The sequence below is a fragment of the Toxotes jaculatrix genome, chromosome 4 (genome assembly GCF_017976425.1).
Source record: "Toxotes jaculatrix isolate fToxJac2 chromosome 4, fToxJac2.pri, whole genome shotgun sequence".
Classification (NCBI taxonomy): Eukaryota; Metazoa; Chordata; class Actinopteri; family Toxotidae; genus Toxotes; species Toxotes jaculatrix.
This window is the reverse complement of record NC_054397.1, coordinates 10,725,940-10,737,680: the sequence shown is the minus strand read 5'-3', so window position 1 is coordinate 10,737,680 and position 11,741 is coordinate 10,725,940. Positions and strand designations below refer to the sequence as shown.

Below are 11,741 nucleotides of genomic sequence, written 5' to 3'. Positions count from 1 at the left end.
TCTATCTTTCTCACTGCTTCACACAGAAGTTACTCATATGTACTGCACCTTCAGCAATGTCCATTTTCTAAGACCTGCCACATTATTGGTTATCTTGAATTAATTATCCCTTTTATCAATATAAAATGGTATACTGCTGAAGGTTAACACTGTCACTAAGCTGTATGAATTTCAGTTTCACTGGAGAAATGACTGTTTGTTTTCACAACATTTCCATCAGACCACCTTAAGCTCTTAAAGTAAAAAGCTTGGAACTATGATCTTACCCTTCAAAGGACTTTCTGCACACTTCTGTAGGTGCTGATAGGAAATCCACACTAAAACATTCTAATGATGTGTCGGCAACAAGTTAGTATCTACAGAAACCAGTATGTTACTTGTATTTTTTGTAAATTACATCTAGAGACAGGCCAGATTCTGCTCAATAGTTCTTTCTTACTGTGAACACCCCAAGATGTCAGACAGCGACACCCACAACTAGTACAACAATCATGGCTCTGAGTGACAGATATTTTAGTATGGTAATATTTCTGTTGCAGGAAGTTCCTCTGCTTGTCTGAGAAATTCGAATAATACTGCACTTAGCATTAGAATGCACATCACATCATTCAAACATGCTCATAGTAGCTCTGACAACTAGTAATCAACACTTGTTGATGTTATGCTAAATTAAATTTTTATCAGTATGTAAAAAACTGACAAAATTTAGTTGTTCTTTTAGAGTGGATTTCTCTTTAAAGAGAGAAAACAAAGATAAGTTGGCAGAGAAATAGTTCCAAGCAAAGTTTCATCAACTTTTAAATGTCTCTCATGTGATAATATTGTTACTGTATTTACTAAGTATCTTGGCCCAACAGCAGGTAAGTTGTGGGATATTTTTCATTTATTTTCAAGACCTTTACACAAGAGATCTTGTCCATGCATTTATATTGTCAAAACATTTTGTGGGAAAAATAGGTAGACTCCGTCCTCAGATAACTGGCCTTTGCCATTTTAGACACAGAATTGTCAGGGTCGTGCTGTTAAATCAAGCTGACTTTTTAAAATTAAAAAGGCCTTTTAAGATGGTAAATCAATTTGTTCCATGCACAAAACATGAGAAGGCTTGGCCAAAGGACCATGGTCACCACAAATTAAACGGGCAACTACCTGCAATGACCAATCAGCCCACTGAAACTTATTCTTTGTGCTACATTTTTTTCACAGTGTCCTTTTTTTGCACGTGTAATAAACTGATAGTTTTGCATCTCAAGAGCCTCTTTTGCTCTATCTATCAGTGCACAGGCAGATTTCTGTGGAAATCTAAAGTTATTGTTCGCAACATTTGTTTGTACAACTTTAACTAAAACGTATGATTTAACTTTAAGTAAAGCATGAACAAAAATAGAAAGTTATCAATTGTCCAGGCTTCCATGAAGCCAGAGGGTGGCAGCAAAGTCTGTAACACTGCTGTCACACCCGTCAACTAATCTGTTTTTTTTATTTCAGGGCTTTGGTCGAAGCCGCTCCTTGAGCCTTCCCAAGCGGCTGAATTCAATGCCTTCACCTGGACTTCTGTCACCTGTGAGCACACCTGGAACCCAGGCGTCATTTTTACCTGCACACAGGCAAACATCCTTTCAAGAGCACGTCTACAAGCCACTGTCACCGTGGGAGGCAGCATCCAGAAGCCCCATTGGTTTAGTGGACGAGGCGTTTGTGTTTCACAGCCTCCCATCATCTGTTGCCTCTAATGTCAGAGCTGCAGGGCATCGCAGGTCTCTGCCAGAGCCACCAGATGAATGGAAGCGCAGGGTGTCTCTCGATCCTGCAGCTGTCAGTAAGAGTCATTATCATGCAGCCCCTGTTTTTGAGGCACCATCTCTGAGCAGGACATTTTCTCCTGAGAAACCAGCCTTCTATGGGCCTCCCTTCAGACCTGCCCAGCCTCTAAGGCCTGCCAATAGGGCCAGTATTGGATACATGGGACAAGGCTCTAGTCCAACAAAGTACTCTCCCCTCTATAGTACAGCGCAAAGAAGTTAATATGATTAATTTAAAGTCAGACGTGCATCAGATATCATATATATCAAAGAGAAATATCCATGTAATTTGAGATTAATGGTATACAGTGTAGAGAATCATGCAAAGTACACTCAACATAACTGACAAAAAAAGACAGAAAATTTGAATATGTTTGATGAAACATATGGTAATTAAAAATAAGGTTGTTGTTGACATGTATTGGTTAAAACCTCTCCAAAAGGTCTCTGAGACAATTTTTTTTGTTTGCTTTGTATATTAGATGGGAGTGATGGGTCTCACGAAAAAAGAGATGTTATCCTGTTGAGCATTGATGGGGCATTTTAATGATTGTGTCTAAGTGTTCATTCAAACTAAAATAGGACAGAAGTGGACCACAGCAGTCATGTTTAAGACAAATTGTAATTAGGATAAGATTAAGCATGTGTTATGTGAGTTAAAGTGAACGTGTAGTAGCTGAAAGAAATTTGGTATTGCTTTTTTTAAGTGGAGTGGTGTTTGCTCACTGAGGATGTTGGTAATTTTGACTTTTAGAAATCTCGTGTTGCTTTTTCATTCATTTATCTTTAACTTTAAAACTCACTGGGGACTTTGTGATAATCACTTTTTATGCTGTTTCACGTCTGAATTTTTTTTTCAGTGACGATCATTACAGATGTTACCTATCTTGTGTTAATCAATTTTTCTCGCATTACTATTGCAGTGGAAACAGTAAATATGTTAAAGAACTGAATATTTTAATTAATCTGTAGCACTTTGTAGTGACTGATAATTACAAACATACTATTTCTATATGCTCTGAGGAAGCTAGAGTGCCAGGAAACATGAAAGCAGCAAAGTTGCAATAAGTGTTGCATCCTAACATTGTCTTTATTCAAACTGATGAGCTATGTGTGAAATTTCAAAAAGGATAAAAGTTCTTTTTGCTATTATTACAAATATTTTTATGTTTAAAGGAATAAATGTTGCATGCATATTATTCATGAAGTGTCCCACCTTTGATCACATACTGTGTGGTTTTAAAGTGTAAACAGAACCACAGATTCTGTCTTTGAGTGTCAGGGTTTTAAAATTTTAGAAACATCTAATTCAAGGATTTAGAAATTTTTAGAATTTAGAATTTTAGATTTGGGGTTTTACCCTGTGTATGATTTTCTTGAGTAAAATGTTATTTTTTGCACCTTTTAAACACAAACTAAAAAATTAAAAGACACAAAAATGCTTTACGTTGTTAAAGTCTTATTTTTTGGCTTTAATTCTAAGAGTCTACATCATTTTTAGTGCAAACAAAAAGGCTTTTGATCAGTCCTCTGATCATGTGTTACATTCCTTCATTTATTTAAGTGTAGTGTAAGTTAAAAACAACGCATGCAGTTGATACTGATTTAACAGTAAGTAAAGATTAAGTAAGAGTAAGTCAGGAACTTATTTCACGCTTTAACAGTATTTGTATTTTTTATTTATAATTCACAAAAGATTAAATGTCCTGTGTGTCTGATGTTGGACTACAGGTTTAGCTGCCAGGATTTTGGCTTCATACTGATTTGACAGTAAGTAAAGATTAAAATAAGGTTACGTCAGGAACTTATCTCAAGTTTGAACAGAATTTTTCATTTTAGGTCCATTTATTGAGATTAAATGTACAGTATATCTGAAGTACGACAACAGGTTTAGCTGCCAGGATAATGACCTTGATGTTGTTTTATAAAAATCTTTGTGGCTGACCACTATCTCAGCGATGAAACCACACTGACCTTTAACCTTCTTCAGTGATCTGTATTTCTCTATCCAAAGTCAGTAATCACACATGATGACAGTAACATTTGAAGAGACGGGTACACAAGTAGCAGCTGTGCCCAGTTTTAATGACCTCCCTAACTTTAAGACGCGGTGCCTCGGAGGTTACATCAACCCACAGAGACGTGTTGACTTTGAAGATTCAGCACAAGGAAAAGAATATGTCTCTGGAGGGTAGTCTTTGCCCCAGAGATCAGTGGGCATGTGTGTGTTGTCCATCCTCTCCTATCCCCTCTCTCTCTTTCTCTCTGGTAGCTATCCTTGCCCCATGGTGTTTGAGAGTGGTTTTGAGTGTTTGGCAGGTTAAATTTAGCCTATTGATGTAAGCTGCATTCCGTTAACAACAGACACAGAGACACACTCACAGTTTGGCTTTAGTGTCCAGTAGTGTGAAGATCAGGGAAGATCAAACTACCTACTTTAGGTCGACCCCTGAGTCTCCGTGTCTCCCCTTCAAGGATACAGGTTACACACTAGGGACACCATCACAGGTATGGACAAGCCTAATTAATCAGGGTGTGTTATGAGAACATGTGGTGCATTTAAATTATACTGAGGTTGTGTTAAAACAATCGAGGAAGTCATTGTCTTGTAATTAAAAAAAAAATTGGCTGTACCTGAGCAACATTTAATTTATGTTTTAACCACTTTCTTATGACTTTATGGAAATGTGACACTTGAGAGATTATCAGTTAATTGGACATATTTCCTGTCTTTAGAATTAAACGGCCTTACAGTCAGTTTCATGGAAATAGCTTTAAAAATTGTTGCAAATACCATAGCTGCAAAGTCAGCAGAAACACACAATTGAGCTATTGAGCATTTTAGTTTTTTTTTTTTTCTTTTAAAGGCATTAATATTCCTCCCGTCTGGTATAATTTTTTACATTTGACAAGACAAAAAATGCTGAATACATACGACTGCACTGGCCACTGAAAATTCTGTTTCAGCACCTTTCTTCTTCTTCATTTTGGATTGCTGGACAACTACATTTACAAACGTAGGACACAATGTTCACCCTTGACCTTTACACAGGTCATTTATCTTGTGACAGCATTAACAGGCGATGTCACCAACATTAGCTCACATACACAAAAATTTGGTCCTGTGATGAAGCCAGATTCACGAATTACGCATGCGGTAGCAATGCAAGCACAGTGGGGCTTTGGGATTATGCAATACACTGTAATCTGTTAAATGCAACATCGGCAGAGATTATGTCATATAACATGACAAACGTGGATATGGTAGATCATCCAAATCATCTTCAAATTCCAATATATGTGGACATCATATGGGAGATATATTTTTTTGGACTCAAAACACTATGTATAGCACTAGTATGTTATGTAACAGAAATGAATATGCCGAATCAAGAGAAAGTCACTCTGTGTATCCTGAGTTTCATACTGTCCTTGTCATCTTTTCAATATTTCATATTGACAATAATACGAGACTACAGAGTCAAGGTTTTTTTTCTCTGACAGCTGATAAAAGGTGTCCTTACACTTCACAGCATTAGGTCACAGCATTAGGAGTAAAACTCCTTCTTTATGACTTGGGCAGAACAACTACATCCTGTGTCCTGTATGTGTTTCCAGTCCTCCTGCGTTCTGCCAACCTTGCCAAAGCCACAATGTCACAATTCTGTACAATGCCAGCTGGAGAGAGGAAGAAGTGTGCAGCAGCTATTTGCCGAGAGGTCCATGGTACCAATGGTATGATGATAGAGCTGAGGCTCAGCGGACAAACACACTGCTGCAAGACTATCTCCATTCTGATCTGGGTTCAAAATGTCAGGGCTACTCTCCAGCACTTGCCATAAATAAGCTAATGGGATGATGTGCTACCTATGGTGACTAATCCTTTGTCGTTGTCCTTTTCAAAAGTCTATTTCTGGGTGGGTGGGTGGGACAGGGGAGGGAAGTTTTGCCAGCCAACTGTGTAGCTGTTTGGATAATGTGAAGGTTCATGACAGCTGGGGTACATTCCGTCGCTATTGGTGGATGAAAGAGCATCATGCACGTTGAAAACTTATTCTCGCGTACGATGATAACTCATTTTCCATGACAGGACTTATAAAAAACGGAAAATTAGAATTTTGTGACACCTTTTTTTTTTGGTTATTTATTGACACTCCCTTAAACCCAATCAGCTGACAAAATTATTGCTGGGGATATTTCTGTGTGTATATTTATATTGTCCATCCCATACTTTCCAGCTCTAAAACCAGGGCTGGATTAACCCGACAGGGGGCCCACGGGCAAAAACTAACTGTCATCCACTATTGCTGCACCTCCTCCCAAGTTAGTTTGTGATGATCTGATTATATACTTTGTATATAATTTATTTGAGAATAGGTACCATATAGGTGTAATGTCAACTGATGCATTAATGATATTAAAAAAAAATTGACAAAGGACCTTTTCACAAGGCAGCCTGAGAAAAAAGAAAAATCCTTGCTGTTTCTGTTCATATTGCGTTTTTATAGTGTTTATTCCCAAAAACAATGTACAATGAATCAAATGAATGCCACACTGAAAACCTGGGGCTTTGAATCTATTTTTCTTGGTTATCCTTTTTAAAATACTGGCGCAAGTAAATGTCAAAACTTTAACAGTATACAACATGCAATAACCAGTATAATAATACTGATGATTGTCTACCTAAAGCCGAATGTTACACAGACTGTTTTTTCCCTCAACATCTTTTTTTTTCTCAACTTTGTTGTCTGACAGGGGACATCATGGATCTCGGAAAGAAGCTCAGCACTCCTAAAGACATTATGTTGGAGGAGTTATCATTGCTTTCCAACAGAGGTTCTCGGCTTTTTAAAATGCGCCAGAGGAGATCTGAGAAATACACATTTGAAAGTATACAAAATGAGGCAAACGCGCAGCTAAATGTAAGTCAGCTTTTGTGTGTGGTTCAGTCATTTCATTTGTTTGAATGACTGAAGCTTCTGTTCTGTCCTCTTGCACAATATTGACTTTCACTGTCTGGAGCTCTGGTATTAGTGCTGTCTGCATGAAAAATTGCCCGTGTATTACTAATTGAGCAAATTTATCAGGAAATATGCTCTTGAAAAAAAAGTGTTACAACACATGGATGATAACAAAGACATGTGCCTCGTGCCTTCTGCGTCCTCCAGCCAAATCCTCTGAGAGGCTGCTCAGGCACTTTGCTGAGGAGCTGCTCCCAGTTTATCAGCTCTTGTTGGTGTGTGTATGTGTGTGTGTGTGTGTGTGTGTGTGTGTGTGTGTGTGTGTGCACTATGTATCTGAATGCATGGAAGAAAAGTGCATCTAGATAGACTTTCTGTTGAACTGAACATAAGTTTCTGTACTTTATTCTGTTTTGCAGAATGATATTTTAGCTGAGAACACACACACCGTGGAAATTAAAGTGGATGCACCTGCCCATGGAAACACTGTTAATGCAGAAAACACTGTTTCAGGTAATAATGCTGATGAGTAGATGAGGCTGTGTATGGAACATTAAGATTTAAAGCGTAGTTAGGATTTAACCTTGTGCAAAAATCTATCACAATCATAAGTTAAAAATTAAATGTGATAACTTTAGCACTGTAAATATTTGGTCATTAAAAGTGTTCAAAATTATACTAAAACTACACTATTATGCTGGAGTGTCAAATAAGACCAGCTGATTATGTAAGGTTGTCATGATAGTGATAACTGGTATCATACAGTTGTAACAGCTGGTCTCATCTTATGCTGAACATGACACTTCGTATGTAACTATGATTAAGTACACAACCTGAGCCACTTTAAATGCATCATTTTATTTTGTTATATTTGAATAGCAAACAGAGCCCCGTACTTATGCTAAAATACTTCAGTAGGGTGTCATCCCATATCGACACATTAGATGATGAGAGCACACTTCAACTATGTGCTATTTTAAGGCCTCAGATCATAATGATGGACAACTCAGTCTGCCTGAGTTAAGTGTTCTCTAAGCACAGTCTCTGTTCATAATCCTATCTACTCTAAAGCCTTACCCCCCCCCCCCCCCCCCCCAAAAAAAAAAAAAACAGGCAAAAGAAAACAGCTCGGCCTTAACCCCTAACTGCACACCAAAATGTCAGAACATCCTGCTGTGATTTTAAAGCAATCCTCCACAACATGACATTTCTCCTCTGATATACCTGTTTGTTTTTATTCTCTCCATTACAGACGTAACCGCAGAGAAGCTAAACACCACAGCTATGCCCAAGTCCTATCACTCTCCGTGGGAGGAGGCAATCCTCAGTGACCCTGACCTCGCTGAAACACTGAAACTGAGAATGCCTGCACTGGAACCACGAGCAGACCTTCCTGAATACAAATGCTTCAACCGGTGAGAAAACTGCGAGCACATTTTAGAGATCTAGTGCTGAGTACAAGAAAGATTAGAATTCACACCTTGATCTAAATTACAGGGTTGCCACTCCTTTTGGTGGCTTTGACAAAGCTCCAAGAGGAATTACATTCAAACTCCCAGAGGTGGATCTGAATCCACCTAGATACCCAGAGCTCCAGGAACCAGGGGTGAAGAGACCCACCTTCAACAGGACAGCCCAGGGATGGATATCTGAGGGCACCCATCTGATCCTACCCACTGTTACCCTGGAGCCCCTCAAAGTCCCAGAGTCTGATGACCTGTAGATGATTTTACTTAATCTGGCAACATGATGCTGGATGTAATATTGTGGCCTCAGCCTGGGATGTCAGTTAGTAGCGCAGTTGCAAATCCCCACCAATATTTTGGATTGTTCCAGTGGACACAAAATGTTTCATGCTTTTTTCTTCAGTTGACTAGTATGTTTGTCAGACACCAGAAAACTGTTTCCAAAGAAAATCCTGTAAATAGCAAAAGGAATGTGCTATACACTATTCAAGAAATCCAGAGTTTCCACTTATACTGAAAACAAAACTGTAAATTTTATAAATTTTCAAATGAAAAGATAGGTATTCACTGTAAATAAAGAATGCAACTTATTTATTGAAGGCACACAATCAAAACTGGTACATGCAGTAAATTATATTTAGTTAGTTTTAGTGTGTAGTATTTTAGTATATCTATAGAATAGAAAACATTGGAATGCACATTAATAAACAAAAACATATATAAAGATTCAAATGGAGATTAATTAAGTTGTATTCAAAATTCCACTGCAAAAATAACTTTCCACAACAGATTTGTTAAAAAATTAAAGTGGAAGCTTTGTTTCATGTCAAGGTCCCATATCCTCACAGTATTTGTACAGTTTCGAAGCAGAAGAAAAGGGGATTTCACAGTATAACCCATATTCATTTATCTTGAGAAATTCCCAGAGAGGTCACCAGTCTGGGAGGAAGACCGAAGGAACCTGGACCTTGACCTGTGATGGAACTGTACCATAGCGCTTCTAATTAGAAACCCAGCATCTCATGGATTCAAAAACTTTGAGTTTACATGTATTTCATACAAGAAATAAGCACATTCGGCAGAGAATAATGTAAAACTGATACCATCACAACTGCCCTCTCTGGAGGGCAGTGACAGTAAAGAAAGAGATGTTTGTTCTGTATTGTTTTTGGTCGTAGATGCACCAAACACAAGATTTAACTTTGCACTAACACAACCTACAGTAGCAAAACTGTGTATGAGTGCAAAATACACTGAATGCCTGTGAGTGTTGTTTACTGAGGAGTTCACTGTGTTTCTGAAAAATCAAGCTGAAAACATTTGTGCTGCATGATTTTACTTTAATTAATTTTTTTTCTTGCCACTGAATGTGACTTCCTGTGCGCCCTGGACGAAGGGAACCATTCACAAACTCTGCCCTTCAGACAGCTGGGAAACAGAGGAGCTGGAAGAGTTCTGGCAGGATTGAATTCAAGGCCATTGGGGAAACATATTTCATGACTATCATTTCTCCAAAACCTCAGTACTCCAAAGAATTTGCATACCGTTCACACAGAATGCATGGTCACCACAGAATGATACATGAGCAATCCATCAAGTCAGATGTGCAAGAGTTATTTTCAGCTGTTTCATTACTGTCACAATAAGAAATGTCAATATGCATTTTTTAAAAAAGATTAATTTAGAAAGTAGCATTATTAGACAGTAGGGATATATTTTTTATTTTTCTCAGTCACAGCCCAAAAGCTGAGATATTTCATGTATTGAGATATAACTGTGAGAAAGTCCAGGGGTTTAGTAACAGTAACAGTGTCTTCAGGCCAGTTTTTATGTGACAAAAGTCTAACAATTTGATAACAGTAAAACTAACTGAACTAAAACAGCTACATTTACTCTAACTGCCCTCATAGTCAGTGATTGTGGTGGTAATGCGAAGAGATTTGCAGTTGCTGGGAGTCTGTCTAAGTCAACTTTTCAGGAAGGCTGAAACTACTGTGCTACACAGTGGAAAATGGAAAAGAGAGAAAACAGATACAAGCAACAAACTCCAAAAATAACCTTATGAAGACTTGAGTTTGACAGCTCATCTCAGCTGCGCAACATTCAGTAGGAGAAATCTGTAGCCTAATTTTTTTTTTTTTTTTATTCAGAGTTTTTATAAATAATACCAAGAACTCTTTATGCGTCTCAAGGGAGGTTTCTGTGCTATTGCTAGAGCCAAGCTAGGATTAGAAAAATGCCATATATAGTTATACTGTCCATCCACACATGTCCACACATGTCCATCTCACTGACTGCACATGGTCCACGGTTTTTCCATATATTCTCTTAAATATATGGTACAGAATAAATCTTAACCTATATGAAAACAATAACAATGCCTGATTTGTTAGCAACCTGACCAGAAAATAATACAACACTACTAACGGCCTAATGTCCTACAGTTACAGTAGGGCAGTAACCAATGATTGTTTTCATTATTCATTCATTATTATTTTCTCATTTAATCAATTACGTGATGCCTTAGTCCAACACAGGACTGGAAGAGGTGGAAAAATCTTCAGACTGGAGAAGCAGAAACCACTAATTGTTTGGTGTCTGTGCTTAAAAATGGACACAAACACCCACTCAATTATCAAAATAGTTGCCATTTATTTTTCTTTCAATCGGCTAATTGCTTCAGTGCGTCACTGAAACAATTTTCTCCATGGCTTTGATAGAATAAGTGTTTGTTTATTGTTTATGTATTCCTGAACAGATTTCATTCTTGGACTCAAAATCAGTGAGAACCAATCAGTGTAACAGCTCGTGAGGAGTGTTTTTCACTGTTTTTCACAGGCTGGACCCTTTGCTGTGGACACACACACACACACACACACAGTACTGTAAATAGTCTAACAGGATCCCCTGTACACTGTGTATTTAAAGGAAGTGAGAACAGCAGCTGAAAAACACTTGGCATGGGGCATGATGATGGTAAACATTATGTTAAGTCCACCGCATCACTGACTTTATCCTGGGTTTTTAATACAAATCTGAAACTCTAACAGAGATTTTCTTTGCTTGTTTTGGACCTTTTCTTTTAAAATTTATGGGTGCACTGCACAATGAAAACATCTCACCACTTCTCTTTGCCAAAATGGGACAGAGCCACTGAAACTTGCGTGGAAAAAAAAAACTGGAAGAGAGACCAATTACTGAGTGTCATTTATTTTCCTGACGCTGCCTTGCATGCACCATCAGCCTCTTTTAGTCGTCCTGTCTACTCTTAAAACCTGCTCAGCTCTGCAGGCTTTCCCCTGCCAGGCCCTCCATCTGCCCCGATTTTTGTGATTTCATGTCCTGTTCACTGCAGTGCCGGCGTCAGCATAACAAAGGATGAGACAAAATGACAGCCCCTTTGTCCATTGTGGCTTGTGAAGGCTGTTGTGACATATTTACACATTTTGTATTTCACTTGGACTCCAAACAAAAACATAAACCAGTACTCTGTGCTGCAAATTGACATTTCC

At 38.2% G+C, this 11,741-nt stretch overlaps 1 protein-coding gene across 2 annotated transcripts; it reads left to right on the top strand.

Annotated features, from left to right (window-relative positions):
* The first annotated feature begins 4,183 nt into the window (after positions 1 to 4,183).
* On the top strand, positions 4,184 to 11,205 carry myoz2b (myozenin 2b). 2 transcript variants are annotated; one of them, XM_041036598.1, is made up of 6 exons: positions 4,192 to 4,310; positions 5,421 to 5,537; positions 6,558 to 6,724; positions 7,183 to 7,276; positions 8,016 to 8,178; positions 8,261 to 11,204. In XM_041036598.1, exons 2-6 carry the CDS (start codon positions 5,456 to 5,458, stop codon positions 8,484 to 8,486), a joined length of 732 nt encoding a protein of 243 aa, XP_040892532.1. In that variant the 5' UTR covers positions 4,192 to 4,310; positions 5,421 to 5,455; the 3' UTR covers positions 8,487 to 11,204. The 2 variants fall into 2 exon arrangements, with proteins under 2 accessions (XP_040892533.1, XP_040892532.1); XM_041036599.1 differs by lacking the exon at positions 5,421 to 5,537 and having other exon boundaries at positions 4,184 to 4,310; positions 8,261 to 11,205.
* Positions 11,206 to 11,741: the final 536 nt, after the last annotated feature.

Coding starts and splice junctions, on each gene's coding strand:
- myoz2b (XM_041036598.1), top strand. CDS start 5,456: ATGTCACAATTCTGTACAATGCCAGCTGGAGAGAGGAAGAAGTGTGCA. Junction 5,538..6,557: donor AGAGGTCCATGGTACCAATG/GTATGATGATAG, acceptor GTTGTCTGACAG/GGGACATCATGGATCTCGGA. Junction 6,725..7,182: donor AGGCAAACGCGCAGCTAAAT/GTAAGTCAGCTT, acceptor TCTGTTTTGCAG/AATGATATTTTAGCTGAGAA.